General features: G+C 39.4%; 1 protein-coding gene across 1 annotated transcript in view; it reads right to left on the bottom strand.

Moving 5' to 3' along the window:
• grid1a (glutamate receptor, ionotropic, delta 1a) overlaps positions 1-24,269 on the bottom strand; it is a gene marked incomplete at its 5' end in the record, with an annotated part of 233,822 nt that overhangs the window by 50,648 nt on the left and 158,905 nt on the right. The window contains one exon of the mRNA XM_084562152.1: positions 7,647-7,700. Coding sequence (XP_084418278.1) covers positions 7,647-7,700 — 54 coding nt within the window. The remainder of the gene's footprint in view (positions 1-7,646; positions 7,701-24,269) is intronic.

Genomic DNA, 24,269 nt, shown 5'->3' with positions numbered 1-24,269 from the left:
CAATACACACAGAGACATTCCTGTTATGCTGTGCTTCAGGTTACTGTGCAATCACACAGATCTGAATTGGCTCGAGCTCCATTTCTGATGATTGTTTAATTCTCAAATTGGTAAATTGAGCTAATGATGATTAAGCAAGGGTTTTATTGGCTTTTATTAATAAAGCTCTCAAGCACTGCCAGTAAAAACTGATTAGTAAAGTAAACCACAATAGCTGATTTAGTGGCAGTGTGTCACTGCCCCAAGGAAATGGAAGTTGTTATTCTTAATGAAATATCCAATGTAAGTGCATCATTGTCATCTGTGGCAAACCAAAGGGGGATGGCTTTTTAATTCCTTTCAATGGGCTTAGAAATGCAATCAGTGGCATATTCTGTTGGCGCATGTACACATCGGGGTATCCATGTAATTTCTGCAGTTCTGTTTGAGATATTGTGAATGTAAAGAGAGTGAATAGGGATCCAGTTATCCAGAGATCCTGTTTGTTTGCCCTGAATGGAACAACACACTTACAACAGTATGCAGTATAATAAGAGGTATTTAAATCATTGCTGCCTCACTCCATGATTCACTAATTCATTAAAACAGCTGCATTCAGTTGATCTAAGTACATTTCCATGCACATAATAAATGCAAACTGCACACCATAAGAAAAGTGGTTCGAGATTTTCTGATTAAAAAAGACTGAAAGAAGATTTAACGCAATTCCGAATGCCGAACTGCACTTCACCGCTTGATCAGCATAAACATTTCGTTAGCTTTCGTTTATTTTGAGCGAAAATTCCCTAAATTAGCTCAAGTGCAATACATGGACTTTGACCGAACAAGTAATCATTATGCCGGCATTAGCACTTAAGATTAGTTTGACTAAGAGGCTGCTTAATTGGAAAAAGATATCTGAAATGTGACATAAGGTGAGACGATGTGTTAATAATTACAGTGATTAATTAATTAATTCATTCATGTGACCAGTGTAAGCTGACTAAATCATATTGTGCTTGGCCGACTGTGGGTAGAGTGCAAACAGTATCTCTGGCGCGATGATAGCAGCCTAGAGTTGCACTGTAGTTCTGAGTATAATTTGAATTGCCCTCTTATTAACCCCAATGACATAAGTGTGACTGTAACCACTGTAACATTTAGATAGAGACTTTCATGAAAAGAGGCGTCTGTCTTGGGTTCTTTAGTTTTATGACCACGACACTGGATGCCTTCTGTGCTCACCATTTCTGGGTTAATAGACAATTTTTCACAATTGAATTGGGTCTCTGCATGGATGCACACTACGGTCATACGGTATGAACATAGTAGCAAATCCAGTGTTCAGATAAATGCAACGTTATACATGTTTACAATTAGCAACAAGATAATTGAAGATTAAATAAGTGATGCTGTAAATTGACTCTTTGTAATTCACCTTGCAGTCTATTCCACAAGAGATTGCATCGGTAGAACTGGGTTTCCATCTTAGTTGCTCGATGGGCAGTTACCCAAGACATCAGTCATATCATGACTGTCCGTCTTGACTCTGTCTGTCACAGCCGGCACAACCACCTAATCAATCAAACATTCTCGAGTGTCACAGCCCCGCCTTTGAAGGGGGGAAAGGAAAAAACACAGCAACAACAACAAATCCTCCAAGGATACGCAATTCATCCGAGTCAGAGGCAGACAGCCTTCCTGTGCGCTAGCAGGTGGAGCACCCTGGTTTAGTGGGTGGTTTACTGAGACACGCCTGTCTATCATCTCTGTGCCTTCCTGCTCAAATCAAGTCATGTTGCACTTCTTGCACACAGATTTCAAAGCTTTTCTCTTGTTTTCCTAAAGATGATGCTGAAGATCTGTGTGTTGAGAAGGTTTTTACACCCTGAGGGCTCATGATCCGTGTGCCATTCAAACACCACTCTTCTGGTTTTAAAATACATCCGTGCCAGTTTTAAACTAAAAAACTCCAACTGAGGAAAAGTTATGTTGAGAAAAAAGCTTGTATAGAAGGTTTTACGTATCGTAGTAATTAATCCAGTGATTAATTAATCAATCGCTGATTGTTTTTCTATACCCTATTTTCATTTTCCAAGCAAAAATGCCAAAGATTTGCATATCCAGCTTCTTAAATGTCAAGATTTTATTGTTTTCTTTGTGTCACATAATAATAAAGTGAATAGCTTTGGGGTTTTTTATTGTTGGTCACACAAAACAAAACATCTGAAGATGTCAGCTCGGCCTCTAGAAGATTAGAACGCCCATTATTTTTGAGACATTTGAGAAAACAATCAGCAGATTGATCAATACTGAAAATAACTGCAGCCTATCAATGTCCTCTGTGTCCCCGGAAGAAGCATTGTTGACATTGTGACAAGTGACATTACTGGAGTCATTTGACCCTATATATTAATTTATTACAGTAAATTCATAACTTAGTGTATAACACTATCCAAACTGGGGATATCATGGACAGTATATAACACTTAGGGATGCAGCTGAAGTTGCATGAGAAAAACTTCTCATTAGTTGATTGAGTTGATTTTCAAGACTGAAGGACATATGGGTAGGTGAGGACATAGTTTATGCTTTAATTGTAAATAATAATAAATTACTGTAATATTGTCTATGTAATATTGTCATGTCCCGCAGCAAACGTGTAATGCCTCTGCCACTTATGTGAAATGTAAATGTCTTATGCAACATGTATTGGTAGTGATGGGCAGTCAGTCTTTTTTCAGAGATTCGACTCATTTGGCTCAGCTCTCTTAGAAGAGTTGACTGTTATGGCTCCCAAATGGCTCGTCATTTAGTTTCACTCTGAGCCTCCTATTTTATCCTAATTTAGCGATTATGAATAGTTTGTGTTTTCGTAAGCAATTTTTCATTCGTTGTTTTGACAAAAAAAAATACAGTTACTATTGTTAACAGTTTAATTAAAAGCCCCCCCCCTTTCAATACAATGGTATGATCCTAGTCGGCTGCATGTGGTGTACATCATTATAATCTCCCACCCCTGCCTGCATGAATTCGCAGGAGCCCTCCCCAACGGGTACTGGCTCTTCTCAATCACTACTCAACAATCATCTTTTAGAGCCGGCTCGTTTGCAAACGACACATCACTATTATCAGGGCATCTGCTTTATTTCTATAGTTTTGTCCATTACACCTTATTGTTTTTCGGCTTGTAATCCACCTCTCATATCATCACTTTCCTTCTCACTGTGTGCCCTTATCACATTTCTAGCTTGACTATCGCATTCATTGTACCTCATGTTGCTGGTGGTGGCAGCTTTGCATAACTGCTTGTCACGAGAGCTGAATGAAATGTGAGATCTCGCCCCGACTGTGTGGAACTAAAGGCTGGCTGGAGCGCAGAGAGAAGGTAAAGCCTGGCAAGCGAGAGCGAGCTTCACGATCACCTGGTTAAAATGGATGTCACATCTCTGTCATGACCAGCAGCATACTAGCAACTGTCTGCAGGGAGTGATGGTGCATTGAGGGGAAGAGGAAACAGGGAGCTGTTATTTCCCTGCAGGGTTTCCTGATACTGCCAGACTGCATCTGGTCAGACTAACAGGATTTTCAGATTTTGAGTGTGGGGAACAGTATCTAGGTATATTACAGGCGTGTAGCAAGGTGGGATTACAGGATTCACCAGGAAAGAGAATGATTCCTACCAGATGCAGTTTACTCTGCCTTTCACGTGTTTTGCATTAGGGGGGGAAAAAAAAAAAAACCTGCACAATCTTTCCACTATGAGCATCTGAGAAAACTAATCACGGGCTAATGGAAACAAATTAGCTTTGCACCTTGCTTTAAATCACCTTCTCCTTTCGAGATAAGTGTAGATAAATCATTTGCAGTAAGATACATGCAATGATTGAATCTACAAGGTGATCCTTGTTGTTAACAGTGCAAGATGAGGACAAATATAATTTAAGATACACTTGTTAGCAGCTCAGACTTTTATATTCTTTATTTCTTTCCTCCGGAGGCCAACCAGAAAAATGGCTCGGCATGAGTAGTAATTGAATTTTCCTTTTTGTCTTCTCAACATGTCTGTGTTATTTTCATTTCAAGGTGAATGCCAGCTTCATGGGCAGTTTATCTAGGGTGAGGAAATGAAAGAGAGACAGAAGAGAAAGAGATTGCAAACAAAAATGACAGAGGGTGAGGCAGGAATAAAGTGAAAAACATTCTCTTCCCTGACTTGAAGAGAGCAGAAAGGGCAGAGGGGAGATGGAGCTGAAAATTATATATTGAGAAAGGGGTGAAGAGAAAGGAAGACAGTGGGAAAAGTGAATGAGGATATATTATACAGTTCGCAGTTACAAACAAGAACATTCTTCCCCTTTAAATGTGCACCAGGGAGAGATAACTCCGCAGTAAGCCACATCCCATCAACCATTAAGCGACTACCATAGAAATTAACATGCCATTAGTTCATACTTTCCCAGACTCTGATACAATTAAAGCTAATGTCTTTGCGGAGGTCTGTAGTAATTGACTCAGAGGCATGCATGAGTTTGTGTGTGAATATTGCTTCAAATTGCATTCCCTTTCTCCTCATCTTGTTTGAGACTACAAAAGCTTATCAACAGAATAATATGACTTAAGTTTGAAATGTTCCAAGAATCCCATGGTCTCATTAGCTATTGTAAATCAATACTTCAGTTGTATAATGAAATACGTGGTGAAAATGTGACAAAGTGGTTATTTCGTAAAAGCTCATTATAGTCTTAAATTAGGCAATGCAGGCTGCGAGATAGGGCGCCGCATTAATATTTATAAATCAATGTATAAGCCACAGAAATACACACAAATTCTCCACTGTGAACTTTTACTAAAGTATAAATGACAACTGTTTTATTCTGGTGAGCCTGATGTATTCTGTACTGAGAATTAATTTGCCACACAGTAGTATAAATCCTACTTCTCTCCCCGAACCACGCTATATCAATATTTCTACAAAGGTTGCCTAAATAACAAGGCTTTTGTCGGAATATAAACACATTCATCATGCTCTGTGGGCTAGGAATCAATATGTGTCATGTTTTGGGTTGCGATGACATGTTCCAACATGTGAGGCAGCGACACTTGAAATAAAATCATTGAATTGAAATTCACTGGGACCCCCTTGAAACCACGATGATTCATTACAAGGGTCTTATCCTGATATGATGTGCTTCTTCTCCCTCGACCTGGCCTATGACACCTTGACTTCCGTGTTTCCTATGGGTAATAAAATGATGCGGGATCAATAAGATCCAGACACGTTGAACGTGGGGTCCCAAGTTATTTTGGGGGTACATTTGAAATGTTGACTAGAATCTTGAGACCAGCTTGATCTAATGCAGATGACCAACCCTTTAATGGGGAATTGCCGTTTTTTACAACCTGGACCTTATTTCTGGACCTTATTTACTCACCCATATAACTTTGTTGTCATTTGGAGTTGTTCGGACAATATTTAGATCCAGTGGAGCGCTGCGTGTATATCCATATAGTGGGAGTGACCGGGGCACCGAAACGCATCCTCTAAATAATGCAAGCAGCGGCTTGTTGTTCTTTGGCCAGCTGTTCCTCTCTCTGCCTCCGCATCCTCCTTTCAATGAGCTCCTCATCTGTATAGTCTGGCTCAAAACGGTAAGGACGTCCATCATAAACAAAATCGTCGTCCACTACCTCAGAATCGGAAAAATATTCAGCCATGTTGCAAAAAACTAGCAGTAGCAAATTACAGGTAAACAAGCCGACCGCCGCGGGTGGGCACGGCGTTCAGAGATGACATCATCCACATCAGAGGTTAGTAGGTCAATCTACAGACCACGGATGATCATAACAGGTAACTCTGGACTCAACGGGGAATAGCACTAGCGTATCATAACAAAATATTGGTGAAATGAACGAGATTCGTGGCAGATAATGCGTTATTTAGAGAATGCGTTTCGGTGCCCCGATCACTCCCACAATATGGATATACGCGGCGCTCCACTGGATCTAAATATTGTCCGAATGACTCCAAATGACAACAAAGTTATATGGGTGAGTAAACAATCGTATTTTATGCCAGAAATAAGGTCCAGGTTGTAAAAAACGGTGATTCCCCTTTAAATGTTCCTTGACAGGAGATGCTAGTGAGGTCAGGGGAGAAAGTTCACCCATAAGGCTCAATTACATAATACCACAAATGAATAACTAATAATTATCAAGCCTGTTCTGGTGTCTGTGTTGCTGACAAACAAATGATAATTTATCTAACTACAGCCACTTAAAATGTGCTTTCATTGTTACTAGTCTACTCATTGCTCTATACTAGTAGGTGCGTTAATGATTAGAGAGGTCATGTCCTATATGTAATTACAGGAACGCATCCAATAAGCGGATCAGGCTTTTGCAAACAGTAAAATAATATCCTCCCGGCTGTGGTGGAGATTAGGAATCAACCGAAAAAGGCCGCCACGTAACAAAAGATTTCACTGCAGCTGATTAACTGTGGTTCCGTGTGAGCGCTCACCTATCTCCTGACCAATCCTGTCTCTGTGTCGGGGGTAACTGCTGTTATTATTACTGTTGGGCTGCATGCTTAAAAATTTACAGCACTATTGATTTGGGGATGGCTCCTGCCGCTGTATGATTCTGCAGGCATATAATAAACTCAGAGAGAAGATTCCTACAAACACCAGGGAGGTAATAAACTAGAACTCACCTCCTATTATGGTTTTGCCAAAATCCAGATCTCATTCATTAATGGTGAGTATGGTTAATCAGTCGCAGCAGGGTTTATGGACATTTCATTTTGCAACGGATGTGAAGTTGTGGATCAAAGTGTGCGCATCTGGCTTTTGCAGTTCTTACAGATGTTGCAACAGCCTCACACACATTGGCAAGAAAAAACAAAGCCAATCCTATTAGCAATATTGAATTTGGGACGTGGTACTCATTGTAGAGGATTAGATCTCGTTTGTGACGGATGGGTAATCAATCAAATTAAATTTTTTGATCAAAATGATTGTTAGGGGGTTCAGTAGCTGCTGGATATAGGAAGATACATCTAATGTCCTTGTACACAAATATAAAATATGCATCGCCCAAAGCCTTTGCGAGTGCCAGAGAAAGAGGGCTGCTATTAGGCACAGAAATTATAATATTCCAGCTAAATCATCTCTGAAAAACCTTTTAGCTAACATCTTTCATCCTTTGCTTTTAGTATTGTGTCGCTCCTATGCCCCTCCATCTGCAAATCTCTTGAATCAATGGAAGTGCAGTGATAAGCCGTTAATGCTAAAGATCCCTGTTCTGTATTCACAAAGTGCACCTGAATTTTGTGCTGCAAGAGCCACTTTAGCGGAGCATTGAAGTCAATGTCCGACGCAGATCACTGGTACAGAAAGGGGGAAGATTCACTAATATCAGCAATTAAAGGGACGGCAATTATACGAAATCAAATAAAGGCACAGTCCCTCGGGCAGCCAAGATAAAATAAAAACAAATATTGTACTGCTAATCTAATGGAATGTTAACACTAAGTGACAGCCCTAGAGGTTGTCATGTATTTGTGCATGCCTTGGCAGCATATGAGACCCTGTTGACAAAAGCAAACTGACACTAAAGTCTAAATCCACTAATGTACATGTAAGCGTGTTTGAGTTTGGCCTCACCTCATTGGCGTAGACCCAGTGACTGTCCTTGGATGCCAGGTTAGTTTCCACAGCCTGCAGTGACAAATGAAATAAGAAGGGGAGAGAGAAGGAGAGAGAAGGACAAGTTAGAAAAACTCAGTGGGCATACACGTTGAGGTCTTACGGTAGTCCGTGTCAGTCAACCCTCAGGTGTCTCTGGAGGTTAATTTGTAAATCAAGACATCCTAGATCTCATAAAGGTTGCTGGTCCAGGGGGAGGATATCACACTGGCGCCAGCATATTGGACAAAGCAGCCATTATAAATAAAGCTATGCTAAGCAGACCTATTTTTACACAGGATGTGAGAAGTCTGGAGTGCAGATGCACATAATATGTCCTCAAATATGGGACTTCAGTTGCCATATAACTTCACTGCACCTTATAAATCACATTTTGTAATAATAATAATGATGACATAAAATTGTGGTGCCCACAAAATTAGGTACAATTGTTGGATAACTGCAAATCTGAGATGTCTGTGCCACTAGGGGATCAACTCAGTCAAATACTCATAAGTAAGGTGTGACGGATCTACAGACCTTTTTGACTTTTGACACAGTATTTAAACTATGCATGGTCTCAATTTTGGATATTTATTTTGAAACCTTAATACTTTAGTGAGAGGGAAGATTCTGTTGTGAAATAACAGTTTATAGATTTTTACAGATGTCAGATGTCAAGAGGTGCAAACCTCATTTTGATACAAACAACAAACATGGCTGTTTTGTGTCTGTGAATTCATTTTGGCTTTATTCATACATTGCATGGAAACATCTGAATAAAAGGATCCACATATGCATGTATTCTTTCCTTTTATCCCGCTGCTCTGCTGTCACAGCAATACGCTCTCGTCTATCGTCTAAACCCAGTTACACACACAATACAGCCAAGGAATCCGCTTTTTTCCAGGATAAATCAAGCTGGGAGAAATGTTTTAATCCCCCACCCTAACCATTATATAAGGTAGTCATGGAAGAAATGTAGTAAAAATGTAATCTGGTTACTGAGGTGTATGTAAATGGGAAGGATGACCTAAAACCTCTCAATACGAGTGAAAAGGACCCCCTTGAGAATTACCAAAACGTCCATGTCATTATGGAGTTCCTCCACCTCCCCAAGACCGCAGTCATTTGACATCTGTCATGCTTAACGTCACCATGCATGCCCTCTTCTGCAAATAGCTATCATTAGTGTCTAAATGAAGTCGGTTCTCACTAACCAATGAAGACTGATGCCTGAACATATGACCTAAAGAACCCTGCTGCAGCTTTACTAAACAACCACCACGCTCATCGGGAATACATGGTGCAGAAATAAATAATAAATCACCGAAAGCTGACGATCGATCTTCTAACCTTGGAAGAGTGGTGATTTTATTTTAATGCTCCTCTCATTTCCAGATTGATCTCATCAAACTGCAAGAGGACCATACCAGCGCGGGAGAAATGTTTACCGGCACGGTTGAAATGCCACGCCTCATACATAAAATTAAAGAGTGGGGCCATATGTCTACAAAATTACCTTGAATTTCAAATTGATAGGCCAAATTATCGATGGATGCTATTAAAACACCAGACAGATTTTCTGGATGTACTTTATTTAGTCAGAGAGTAAGAACATGTGTCATGAGAATTTCACTTTAGTCCTCACAAAAGGAAGTTGATCAGAGTATTTCGTATCTGATAACAATTTCTGAGCAACATTTAGTTCATTTCTGGCTGGTACAACCATTCAGATGAAATAAACTATATTCAGATAAAGAGGATCCAGAACAGTAGCTATCAAAAATAACTGCACATTTCAAATTTGTGAACAATAATATAAAAAAAAATACATTCATTTGATCCATGATGTCTACATGCGATTAAATAGCCCTAAATGAATGACAATGCTGTACTTCCATCAAGTATTTCATCATTACATATATACAGCACAATGTTGGAAGAAAATAAATAATATACTTTATGTAGGTATTGGTCACTCTGCAAGTGACAGGATCAGGTGATAACACGAAAAAAAAAAATACTGCAGGCCATGTGTCTGTGTCTGTTTGTGTGCATTTGGTTGCAGGTGTGAGAAAAAAGCAAGATTTGGAGGAAAAACGAAGGCTACACTGTTCAAGGTTGAGCCGCAGGGACCACATTAGGCGAACCTGAGAGATGAAAGCGTGATTTCCTGTTTGTTTGTGTGTGTGGATGCATGGGAAAATGATTCTGAACAATGACATTTTTGTAAAATGACACCGTCATTGTAAGCACATGTATATGGAAATGTTCCAAAACCTTGTTTGAGCTTTACTATTTCAGCAGTAGTTTCTATCTCTTCAACAGATTAAAAATATCCTCTTGCAGATGGTGCAAGGCCAAATTGTCATATGGATAATTACATTAGCATTTAACCATTCCCGAATAACACAAGAGAAATAGCTTGACACATTCGTTCATCAGTAAAAGATGACTTGTGACGGTAGTCATTGCACACAAAGGTATAAGATCACATCCTTGTAATCTGTATGAGGGGAAAACAACAGCAAGCTCCATTCATGTGTGAGTAATCCATTCATTCAAATTATGATGATAATGCCTTTTGGGCCCCAAATAAAATCTGACAATGATAACTATTGCCTGCCTTGAAGAATAACCTTGACATTCAAGGGAGACGACAGCTTCTTGAACTGCATCCATTGTTCCAGACAAAATCTGTCAGATGCCATAATGGTAAAAACAAAGTCAAGTGCCGTAGTGTGGGTTAGTTAATGCGTACCAGCTGGGATGCAGTGTTTTGTTGAAGCCGTGGGCACAAACTAACCCAACACTTGAGAGGTGCAACATCAGTACACAGCACAAGAGAACAGTGGTAACTCTAGAAATAAACCCTTGTGAAGTTAAATGTTTGCAAGCTGATGTTTAACCATGCTTCTGTGTGGAGTTGAACACATAATTGAAGCACCTTTGCTGACAAACTGTGAGAACTGTCATTTTTAGTTGTTGCTGCAATTTTCTCCCACATCATCTAAGGAAAGCAAAAGCTGAGATTGGCTCCTTTTGTTAAATGTATTTCTTAAATCGATACATGTAACAGCACAGAGAATTAAGACTTAACATTCAATGCTTGTTTCACTTAATTTCTTTCATTCACCAGTGTCCCTTAGTTCAGATAGTCCTTTACTCCAAAATGTGAAATAAGATTTTAAATGACAACAACCTGGATGCTGAGGTCTCGGAACATTTGTGCTTACAGCACCTTAGGGAGTTGCTCATTAGGATTCTAAAGTAGCTCCTAAGTACAAAAGCCTCTTGTGTCTAAGTACACTTCCTACATTACTTTGCCTAATCAGCTCCTTTCTAATCGCACACAGTGTCATTTCAGTTGAACTAAGCACGTTTATTTTCCCTTTGCCTAAAATTTATCACGCCAAAGCCTAAAATCCATTTGAGACCTTAAATGTTATCAACAGCCAGGCAGAGTAATTTCAGCTTTGTGTGTTTTCTTTCGTCCTATTCACTTCAGGAGATGATGTAACACTGAAACTATGGGGAGCAATGTGGTTTTGGAAGAGGAGGCACAGACAGAGCCTGGAGTGACATCTGAGGAATATTCCATACTGTTGATACAGGCAAAGCCTGGCGACAGTAAGATCTCTAATCAGAGAGGCAAAGTACCCCAGGCGTGTTCTTATACAGTAGAACTGCCACAAAGGCAGCCAGAGAATGCCAACTGCAATTTAAAGCCGTGACAGCCGAAAAGGGATTGAGAGGAACTGCGGTTAGAAGAATGTGAAAATCGGTGGGGGAAGGTTTGGGTAAGGCTCAGACGAAGATGAATCTACTGAATGTGAAAAGATGAGAGTTCTCAGTGCAAGTATATTCAAAGCAATTATTTGTTACAGTACAAAACCATGTTGTAAATATTTGAAAGGAAAGTCAATTTGCTTTGTGTTCTCAGCTACACATTGTTATCATTATACACAACCTCCCACAAAGTATGCTGACTTCAAACCATATCCCCAAGAAGGTTGTATTATTCTCATCACTATTTTAATGATTATTACTTGAATTTAACCTCTTTCTGAAGACGTGACTAATCTATAATGCCATCCTAGCTATCTGAAGCTCTGACTTTTAACAGAGGGATGCACATTTTAGAAAGAAGAGTCTTAAACAACTAACTTCGGCAACTTATCAGAGAACAAGGAGTCCTGCAACAGATGGTATGCCCCCAACAGAACCAGTCTGGGATTACAAGATGAGACAGAACACACTGAAACAGCCTAAATGTAGCCAGTTCTCCAAGCTGCTGGGAACAATATACCTGCCAAGTACCCTAAAAAAACAGACTATTTTTTGTTTACTACACTAGTAATGAGATTAACATACTGATAAAAATCTATCCATGCCATTACATTTCCAACTTTAGCAACTTCAGGTTCTTAAATCATATACTAATCTTGTTTACAGATTTACAGGATGTTTGTCACTAACCTCAACATGACAACAACATGTGTCTTTCTGTGTTTAAGCGTCTTCTGTGTACTGTATCTGAGTAGCTCTTTCACAGAATTGTGACGTGCATGTGAGTAATGTTTGTGGCTCCTCTTATTAAATCTAAATGAATGGAAAAACATTTGTGATTATTCTATTAATTGTTTTTACTGTAATAAGAAACCGCTCAGGAGTTTAATTCCATCAATACTGGCCGTCTTTAACAACCTGCGGCTCGAAGGCTAATTAACATTATTGCTTGTGATGACTAGCTGTTTGCTTCTAATAAGAGCTCCAGTATCTTTACATGACGAATGCATTATTTCCAGCTGTGACATTCTCCACTTGTGATGCACAGCAAAAATGAAAATAATCAAATGCTAACAGACCCACAGGCCCATAGGTAAGCTTTGTTTGTATAATGATCACCACTTCCTCATTTGTTCACATCTCCGTGCATAGAACTTGTAAGCATTATAAACCCCAACCCTGCATCTTACGGTTTTGATACTCATCTAAATTCATTGTTCTCTAAACGACTGTCTCCAGTATCAGCATATGCAAACAATAAGCAACCTTTCTCTGCAGCTGGAGAAAATCAAACACATTTCTTTATTCACAAATCTTTAACTTGTATGCGTAGTAATTGATATCCGTATGTCATTATCTACTGAGAAGCAGAAGTCAGCAGAAATCTGTAACTTGCCTCAACTCCTCTGGAAACATGTGCCGAGACATGAACCCAAACTTTAATGTTACTGAAAATTCTCCATTCCCGTGGTTGACACTGGCCCAGGGACTGAAACTGAGACAAAGATCAGTGTGCAGGAGAAGTGAAACTGAGCCGGTGCAAAAGTTCCAGTGTCACTTATTTGCGTGACAGAAGGCATCATTTTCGGGGGCATTTCTAACAGAGAATATAAAATAACCTAAAATGTTCTATATTTGAATCACACAAAAAGTTTACTTAAAAACAACAACAACTTGCAGCTGAATAAATTGGTTCTGAATTACAGTGCATCATATCATTACAAATTCATGTGTATTGTTTTAGGAGTAGAGATAAATCTCCACTTGTGCAGTAGTTAACGCTGATAATGCTAACAGCTATTTGTCCATCAATCTATTAAACACTGGCTGGATTAAAAAATAATGCATAGATTATCAGGAGAATGATCTAATGGTCCTTGTTATTGTACACCTGGTATTTAAATGAGTTCTCATTTAAATTTATAATAATTTTGATTATACCCACAATGCGAGTCTGACCATCTACAAATACGGCTTATCCAATCGCATACAATGTATTGCATTATCATGCATTTTCCCTTATCCAGATGACTTATCTGCATCCATTCATGCATGGATTTCCAGATTTTCTCATCTTTGAACCTCTTTCAGCATGCAGATGTGGCTTTGTTTACCCCATTCTTCTCTCACACACTCTGCTCCCTGTTTTCTTCTCGCTCAGTGTGCGTCGAATGACAGAAGATTTGTCCCTGTTTCAGGCAACGCATCATAGTTTTAAGGTCAGGTCTATGTGCACAGCAACCAAAGGCCTCTGTTGATTTTAAGTGGGTGCCTTTCTCTGGGTCTCTGGGTCTCGTATTTCGTCAAAATTTGAAGAAGGGTACACAATGAAAAGGTTTTTGCTGGCTGTCACACCATCTGTGTTCTTTCTGTGTTAGAATCTCACAAAGAAGTCGGGAAGGAGTAATGAGGTCTGTCATAAAAGATTCACAATAGTCCCTTTGAACCACAGTCTTGCCACCGTTGTGGAAACAAACCTTCAGACCACTTAATCTGCTCCATCGACACAGCATTGAACAAAAAGGGGCCAACTGCCCTCGGCATACAGGTATAGACTCACTTAAACCACATATGGATTCATCAGTGCGGCCTGTACACCAATTCATGGTGAATGCTTAAGGGAACTTAAGAAATGAAGAGAAAAGTCAGTCAAGCTCCAGATCTGCAGTCCTTAGTGATAATACAACATACAACGAATACAACAAATGTCTTCTGACCTTACACTGTCAGTATTCAAGAGCAGGTGGCCCTCCCAAGAAGATGGCACATGTGTGTCACATTAAAACAAATCATGACTCCCATCTGCCATGGTGCTGAGGCTGCTAGCTCCTCTCTGCATGCGGTTAGCTTCCCACAGCCCTACGTTATAGACCTGAGTGGAATAGCTAATGTCTCCACTAGGAGACTCACCAGTTGGCACATTAGCCTTGTAACATAAACTAAAATTAGAGGAACAATGGCACTGTGTCCATGGCTGCAATACAGCGTTCGTATGCATTTCTATGATACAGAAGTACACAAAGCGTACATTTATACTACAATATTTGATGTGATTAAAATGTTTCTGTTAAAAGGTGCTATGATTTCTGATGATTTTACAGCTAAAGATTGAACCAAGCAGGGAGAAGCGCACATCATACATTTCTATGTGTAAAAACAACTGGACTTCTTTGTAACAGATGCTGCAATACAGTACGTTACTGTTGGAATGCCATATTATGGAGTGGCAACTCGTTAACTTCCCCTTGCGACATATTCCTTCTGTAGGCAGCTGCACTTATTGTGAGCTATAATGTTGCAAGTGGGATTTCTGAGAGTCTCTAACAGGATTAAAGCTAGGTGTGACATTTTATGAATACCACAGCAGGCAACAGAGACTCCTAAGTGAAGAATTGATTGAGGCTGTAAGAACCTTTTGTGTGAGGGTTTTGGAGCAGTTTCTACTTTCCAAGTGCTCTATAATGAAAGGGGTATAACTTGAACCGAATCCCTTTGATGACTCTCTGCAATCAACTATATGAAATATTTATGCTATCCAAAGCCAACATTGCATTAGCATAGTTGTGATTGCTATTATTACCCAAATAATTGTTGTTTTTTTACGTCCTTTGTATAACTCAACCAGCATAATTTGCTCCTTTTGAAAATAACCATCAAAATACAAGGTTGCTAACGCCACAGAAAAATACATATGACTTTATAAATAACCTTGCTTATCACTTGTTTTTCTCTGCCTGTAGAAAATACTAAATTACTCTGCCTGCTTTTAGGTAAAGATCTGTGTTACATGACCTATATGCCAAGTGGATAGCTGGAGTAGAAATGAATCAATACTTAAACTCTATTAAATGCCTTTCCAATATATTAATATTGAAGAGGCATTGGAGAGAATATATTCTAATTGGAAATTCAACATTTTAGTTGTTATTGGTGCACCTTTTGATAACCCAGGCAAATAAATCATTAAATAGACAAGCAAGTATCTCAAATATACAAGAAAGTATCTCAGGGAGTGTGAGCAACAATATTCTTAGAGTTTTAATAAGAATACCGGTGTACACCTTCTGAACAATATGTCTTAGCAGAGATAGATTACTATGTGTTTCAGCAGGGTGTCCTTGGGGAAGCACTGAACATAAACTAAAGCCCTGCACCTGGGGGAAATTTATGTTGTGGATCTTTGATGATATTTGCAATTGATTTTTTATTGCGCAGCTGATGGATGTAATAACCAGGGATAATTAACAGAAAGGAAACTGATTACCTCACCAAAAGTTGTTTTGTTCATCTGTGACTACAGTTACAACACAAGGACAAGCCGATATATATAACCAATGAAGCGGAAAGAGCAAAGCAAACCCATTCCAAATTTACACACACAAATGTAGCATTATACAGCGTATTAAGAATGAGATTAACATGTAAATGGGATGACTAAATTAGACAGAATATTAATGTTCCAGAAAACAAACATGGCAACTGTATGCTGTATTTGAGAAAACACACAAATGAGAACTTTCCCTCTAAGATATTTCAGTTTATCAGAAACTTTCTGCAGGACAGAAGAAAAGGTGAGATGACTTGAAACAGTATGCCCTGCCATGACCTCTTTGCATTGCCAGGCTTTAAGTTGCAAGGAAAAACTGCTTCACATCTGCTTCATGGAACAAAGGGTAAGCAACAGAATGCTATTTTAACGCAACTGAATAATGAATGCCACCATTACTTAGCATAGTGATTTAAAGTGAGTGAAATACAATAATTTGTTTTTCATAAAAGCACTTCATACCACTCCAGGCCATTAGCTTTGAGTAGCGATTCACAGAACTTTGCTTTCACACCTGAAAGACACATCTTAAGAGAGAGGTGAGCGATTTTTATTTGGAAACATATTAATAATTAAAAGCTGTCTCCTTAGTAGATGTTGCATTCAAGGCGGTATAGGTAGCTGCTTACGAATTCAGCACCCAGAGAAATCTCGACTTGTTTGCTCAGACTCCTTGAAGCGGTTTTGTGCAGAGAATCAAGAATGTGACACTTTCATCTGTTTTGTTGTACATAAAAGCTGATTTAGTGGGAGGCTGAGATCTAATTGCTCCATTTCTTGTAGGTAGTACACTGCTTCGATTACATGGTAAAACGGATGCACAAGGGCCCTTGTGGAGCATTACTATATACAGCTAATACACTAAAGATCTCTATAATCACAACAAAACAATGTCCTTACATGACACCTATGGCAGTGACCTTGAATGACACCCAAGGCTTTCAAAGTTTCTCACTCCCTTCATGTGCTATTTCTCACATCGCCTCTAAGGAAGTACTGCCTAGCAAGTAAGAACACCTAGACACATTTATACAGCTCCAGACACACACCGTTGTAATCTCTGCTCCAGGGTACACTCACACTGCACTGCTGAAACTACCTCAAAGCCACTGCTCACACACGACTGCCAAGAGAGGAGAGAAAACAAAGGTAAGGTGTGGAATCTGAAGGTGGTATCAAGATGTGACAGCTTAGTCAGGATGTGATGAGAAGAACACAGTCAGATAAGATTTTACAGTACATCATCCACACCGTTTTTTTTCTCCACAGTTTTAACCAACCTACTTATTCTAAATGTTTTATAAATTGTGCAAGACTTCATTTTCGGTGATGAAATGCTTTAAAAATGGTATTTTAAGGGTCCAGGTTGTACGCAAATTTTGAACGAAAAGAGAAAGGATGGCTGAGACATATTTCTGCAGCAATTGATTAACTTTCTATTTGGGGTTGAAGACTTTGGATTATTTAAAGTGGACTAATATGTGGTGAAGTCGAGTCCACCTCGACTAATCAATAAATAAAACAATAAACAATAAACAAACTCGATGATGTCACACACAAAAACACAGTAGAAAGTTATACGTTGCAACAATGCAATCTATATTCTTGACCAGCAATGTCAACTAATAGAATGCAACACTGCACCTAAACACACAAGCTTATCAGTACTGTGCGCTGCAAATATGTATATCAGCACCGTAGCTAGTACTTTACAGGATGTTGACAGAATGTAGCCGGGATAAAAGAAAAGGCGGTATATCTCCAACTCGTTTTTCGTGTATAACAGCTAAAGGTCTAATAACTGTAGACAATGAAATTTACCAGCAAATTGTTGATTTGCAGCCATTTGGTGAAGTTGTTGGACCGTTCCTCTGCTACCGTTAGCGGATGCCTTTTCAGATGAGTGTGCATTGCAGTAGTACTTTTGTGGTATTTCAGGACTCACATATTCTGCATGTCATGGTAGAATGGGCTTTAGTGAAGTATTTCCACACACTTGATGAACCGCTGCTAGTTTGCTGCGATGACCAATGGGCTCCTCCGTGTTGTTATTGTCATGTGATCAGCGACTAGCCGACTTCCTGCTTAAAGCGTCACGGTACAGTAGTAAAGTCGACTAGTCGGTACCGCCCCTACTTTCTATGTGTTATTTTGTAAGATTTAACAACTAAAAAGCCATTTTTTTGTGTATTATCTTTATAAAGTCATCATATTTATAATTGTTTGGAAGAAACTTGCTGCTCATCTGAATTGGAATAGAGCAGGTATGTATGCAGTAACATATGTTACTGAACATGGTATGCAAAAAATAACAAATATGCACATCCTGATGAAATGGACATCTCCTGCCTTGCATTTTAATGCGCACACATTCCTCAATAACCATTGTATGACACTGTCAGTGTACTGGGCAGCTCTCTGCAATAATTCAGATGCATGTGAATAAAGGAAGGTGTTACTGAAAAAGATCACTCAAGTAAATAAAGGTTAAAACAAAAGTTGCTGTGTGTAAAGATTTTGTTTTAAGGCAGTCTGCTTTCCAATACAAAAGCGCAAGCAACCATTTCCTCTCTAATCTTCTGAGCAGTAAACAAGGATATTTTGAAGCGAAAACTCAGGCTGAGACTAAAAGGAAAAGATGACGATACAGGAGTAGAGGTGACAAACAGGCACATTAGGTACATGGCATTAATGCTTATAAAAACACTGCTAAATAAAGCTCTTTTATAAATCACAGAAACATGCCCGATGGGTCCGTATTGATGCTGTCTCCCTCCTCTTCTGAGAAATCTGGACTTTTTCGTGCGGGTGAGTATTAAAGGTCACGGTAAGTAAACTGTTTCTATGCACAACACTCCTGCCTGATTAAGCACAAGTAAGGAAGATAAGTGGGCAGACAAATAAGGAAGAAAAAAGGAAACGGGTTGCAAGAGAGGTAACTGTGGGAGGTTAGCTGGGCGAAAGATGAACATGAATCTCGTCCTAATTATTCCAGAACAGGGTGAGACATGTCTTCTGAGAACACGACGGGAAAGAAGAGGTGTTATGGAGAGTAGGAGTGTGAAAGTTTAAGTTTTGACATAATGCTAATTCCAAACAGCGCTGACAGCCAGGGAGGCTGCAGGGAAAGGAGGAGGAGGAGGAGGAGGTAGTGATGATACGTTTTCTACTATATCGCCTAACAATGTTGGAAGATGCTGTTTTATTAAATAATTTGGTATATATACAGTATATACTGGTATGATACATGTTTGGGGCCAGGAGTGCTTTTCATGGAGATATTATAAACATTAATTCCCAGTAAACCACAATCTGGGGCAATTAGGGAAAAGACAGCAGTTTTACAGACAATAAATTAGTCAAATACACTGTAAATAAAGCATTAGGGCATTTCTGTATTCTCCCAAGACTACTGTGCATCAAAGATTCACAGTTTTTTTCTCAAAGCTGAGGTTAGCACCTTTGCAAGGAAGGAATCTAATTTGCCAGTGTGCTCTGTTAGTGGCCTCAAGGAATGGTCACGCTGCTTTATAGCTGGCACAAGCTTTTCAATACACCTGAGGAGCACTTTAATTTAATCTGCCTCATCAAGATCAATAAATGTGTCTGAACTGTGACTCTTTGGGACATACAGCCCGTTAATAGGGCACAGTGATTTTAAAGGGACCATACGAAGTTTGTTGCTCCTCTATACTAGAAATCAACTCTAACCAAGCCAGAGAGCCCGAGCGAGGCCAGAGTGCGCGGAAGCCTAAAAAAGCGTAATATAAAAATTCATTTTTCACTCATGCAGGCTCTTTCATACACTATGTAGAAACGTGTTCGCAAGGAGTGCTGTGAGAAAAGAAAGATACGGGAGGGTGGGAGGAGAGGGGTTCCCAAGCTGGGGAGAAGGCGGAGTTGTGGGAGAGGATAGGGGGTGCATGATCAAAGCCTATATTTTGAAATCACTTACTTCTCCATTAGTTTGATTAATGGGGCCAGCTTCTCAGTCAGACAGAGGCAAGGGGCTTGAAAAATGATGCAATTACTGCTTTTTGAATAGAGGGCTGAAAAGGCCTGTTTGAAAGAAGGATCTGGAGGAGATTCTGCAGGGCATCCTGGACAGCCAACTTTCTACTCTTCATCCATCTATCCCCCCCTGCCACACACCCTGAAGCCTCACGGCCCTGCTATAACCATTCCCCTCATCAGGCTTCATTGCATGCTTCACTGGCCCTTCTCTGAGTTCGAGGAGAATATTACAGTATAAAAATTGTGATTAACATGTATCCACAGCACCTCTCTATGTTTGCGTCACATTCTGTTTAACTCAGATGGTGCTCCACTCTATTACCTCGAGGCATTCTTTATTCATTTTATGTTACTGTTGACAACATGCATTTCAGGACCAGTATTGTTCACTGGGCAATATGAGAAGGAATATCGTGTAAACCTCTTGAGTGATCAACCACAACAAAGAAATCCCAAGTGCCACTTGAGATGCTTTATTGAAATGTTTTAATGAAACATTATAACAGTTATCTCCAAAGACTTTAAAACACCCAACGTAATTAGGTTGAAATACTTTAACATAATGCAATTATACCACAAAGAAAGGTGCTATACCTTCTTTGCATACCATATCTTAAGTGGATGGATCTGCGTTATAGGTGTTATTAAGTGGGTGTGTGAGCCAGTGCAGAAGGTGAATAAAAGAAAAAATAAGACATTTAACGAGAACTTTGAGTGAAGGAGACTGTAAAGTGCAGTATAGATCATTTACAGAATAAAAGACACGGGTTAAAATGCTTTAAATTCAACACCACTGAAACATTTTGTAAGCCACAGCGTGTGGGATACAGTCTCCTTAAGACAAAGCACCATAGTGGTTACTCCGTTCAACCTTACTAATGAGCACCACCCAGAGAATAAAGGCAAAGGAGAAAATAAAAGTCTGAGAAAGAGGAGGATGCAAGGCAAAATTAATACTTGTCAAAATCTTTATAATTCGGTGCATCTGAGCAGGTATGTGGCAACTTTTCTGGCGACTAGAAAGGGCAGGAGGACCTTTACTTAAATGCCACGCAGTCTGTGTAGTTTTGGATAATAACTACTTTTCAAACGCCTCTCTGTTGTAACTATCATTACATTTTCTGCTATATGTGGGTGTCCTGATTATGATCGTTATGACACAGCAAATGTCTATTTTCCGGTAAATCTGAGAGACCTCTGAACTTTCTTTATCTGGCTGAGCTGAAAATCAGCCAGTCACACGGCCCACAGTTAAATGCAATACCAACGAGAGAGTGTTTGTCCCTGTTTGCTTGGTGTGTGTTCGCTTCTATACAATGGTCACCATAAATTGTGAAACATAGATAGAGAAAAAAGAAGATATGTAAGAGCTCTGGAGGAAACACTGTACGGTTCATATGTAGAGAAAAGTGAACAAGAGTTATGAGGCAGATGGATGGCAGCAACACGGTCCAAATTTTAATTTGACTGAAGACCTGTTGGCATGATATACAAAATATTTCAGCTCTAAACTGTGCTTAAACTAAATATGAAATAAATGCTGACTTAATTAATCAAGCAACACTCTTGACAGAGTGTGAAATCTGAGTTCAAAATATGCCTCTCTGCTCATTTGCACATTAGTGTTTGCAGTGATTCTATTAGAGTGCTCTTTGAGTTTGGTTTTTTTTTTGCACACACACACATAAAATCAGTTAAGGATTTCTCACAATGATCCCAGTGCAAAGTAAATCCGCTAATGCAGTTGCAGAAGCACTAACAACCCTGTGAAACTCCCACAGGCTTGTGGGAAACACTCTTTTCAGAACAGCAGGTTTCTGCATTGTGGTGTGCATGACCTGTTGGAGAAACGGCTTCATTGAATGGCTAGGACAGCATTGGGGCATATGTGGGTAACTATAGTCCTTAGTGAGATGTTATAATTTTATTATAGTTGTAATAAACTAAATTAGAAAGGTTTCTTCTTTATTTCTAAATTCCTTCACAATAATTTCCAAAAAAATGGGGGGGGGGGGGGGGGGGCGCATATGTCAGCCCGCACAGTGGTTTTGCATAAATGAGAAACAGTATATGGCCATATCTTTCAAATGTAGGTGTTCACACAGAGCTGCAAATGAGACATCAAAGGGACCTGAATATGAATATGTATGTGCACATGTTGGGCAGTGACTGAGAGATATTTGTGTAAAAGCAAAATAGGGAAAAGGGAAAACAATTAGCAAGTAAAACAGGGTAAAAGGACACCTGAACCAGAATTTGTATTTATATTCTTTCCACTGAGCCTGTACTTTAATTGAACATTTTCTCCAGAGCTTTTGGACTGTGATAGGCTGTGTGCTGGGTACCAATACAGTACTTGTTTTCCAAGTGGTTGGCTTTGCAATTATCCTTAAAACTCGTACTGTATTTTGAGTCTGGCACTTGGGAATTGGGCAATAATCCTGAGCCCACAGCAACAATTTCACAGAGACAGAACTTTCCGGCAATATCGTAGGGTTTTGGTGTAATTGCGTCTCCTATTATGCTGCAGGGAGACAAATATACAGAGTGATAAAGCTATTAACGTATACAGACAAAGTGGCTGTGTTTTGACTATTCCAATTAAACAGGAATATGGGTTACACAAGAGGTTTAGCAGAAATGTAGAAATAACTCAAATGGTTGTATAACACTAGCAATAATTATGAGACACAATGCAAACCGCCAGCCTTTGGACTCTGATCCTACTGTTGGATGACTTACGGAAACAAAAAGAGGAAAACAGGCTCTGCATGAGCAGCCCGGCTATTTGAAGAAACTCTGACACTTATGTATAACTCTAGAGGTCAGCAGATAAATGAGATATACTTCACTGGGTGCCTTTTATGAGATTAACCATTCTCCCTCCTGAAGAAATAAAAATTGCCCAAGAGGTTTACTGTTTCAATAATGCTAAGCATGACTCATAATCACAAACATTAATCAAAGTTTATCACCCTCTGTCAGGACAAGAATGTGTTTTGGGTGCTGCCACTGAATACGTATAGTAAACTGAAAAGTGGCGTGAGCTATACAGCTGACTGTAATAAATATCTCTGTTTCTTACCAAGCAACAGCATCAAGCCCAGTTAGAGTGATCACAGAAGATAAAATTGTTGGGCCAGTATAACTGTTTTTATCACTTTCTTCATTATCATCATAATAGCACTGAAATTGTCCAAAGCTGACACGGACCGTTTTTCTTTCCTTAGTTCTTTAGCTAACACACCACTGTGTTAGCTAGCTTAGCTAACATACCTCTGTGTTAGCTAGCTTAGCTTTCCAGAGTGTTTGTTTTGTGTACAAAAAGTAAAGGTGTGTTAAATCCTGTTCATCTTGGGGTTTTTTTTAGACAGTCACCAGCAGACTTCAGTCCAAGTAAGGAGTAAAACATTCATGCATACTAACGCAAACACGCGCCTCTTCAGGGTTGGTGTTGGCAACAGCACCTAACGATAACAGCCCTGGCGGAAATTCATAGAATCCATTGGCATTAGTGGTGTATTTTGGGCAATTGCATCACCAGTCGCTGTTTGCTCTCGGCAGCAATTTCTGGACAGTCCCCAGCGGTCATATCCATGGATGGCCGTACCCTCTTGCTAGATGAATACAGCTAATGCTTTGAGCGGCCTCTCTAGCTGTCTGAGTCTGCCAGTGCATGGTAAAAAGTATCCTCGGCACTCATATTTAAATATGCCATTTTTTGCTGTTGGAAATGTAGTTCGTTTGCAACACAACTAAGCAGGGGATTTTGAGCGCTGAAGAGGTAGAGGCTAGAAATCTAAGCTGTGACAGCCGTAGCTTCTCCAAGAACCAATGACTTCACTGGTTCTTGAAAAAAAAACAACAGATTTTAAAGCTGAACCCCAAAAACAATGGTACTATAAAAAGAAAAAGAAAAAAAAAACACAGTTCACTCTGTATTTCCGCTACAGATAAACAGTGATAAGGTTAAAAATCTGCATAAATTGCTCTTTAAAAGAGACAAAGCTTCCAAACACAGAAAGGCGTGACACACAGCGGTGTGTGCAGAACACACACTGAACCTCAGACTACGGTGAAATAAATATCTCAAGTCCGCAACAATAATCGCTTTTCCCTCCCACTACCTTCACCATCAGTAACACAATACTCAAGTTATTTACCCTTTTAAAGTCCTCGTTTAAAAAAAAAAAAAAAAAAAAAAAAAAAAAAAAAGGCCCCTGACGTTTATTAATGTGCAGGAATAAGCCATCACCTCAAATACACCACAGTTTTAATTCTCCAGCATTACTTATGAAAAAGCAAATTATTTATGAAAAGCTCTTTAACTTCAGCAGATGATTCATACTTGTGCGAGTAATAACAATCCATCAAGTAAAGAGCTTGCCAACTGCCCCGGTTTCAATTTTAATACCAGAGTTTGGATATACAACCATTTTTCTTTATTATTCCTCTCTCCCGTGAAATAT

The sequence above is a fragment of the Chelon labrosus genome, assembly GCF_963514085.1.
Source record: "Chelon labrosus genome assembly, chromosome: 15".
NCBI classification, from domain to species: domain Eukaryota; kingdom Metazoa; phylum Chordata; class Actinopteri; order Mugiliformes; family Mugilidae; genus Chelon; species Chelon labrosus.
This window is presented reverse-complemented; position numbering and strand designations above follow the sequence as displayed.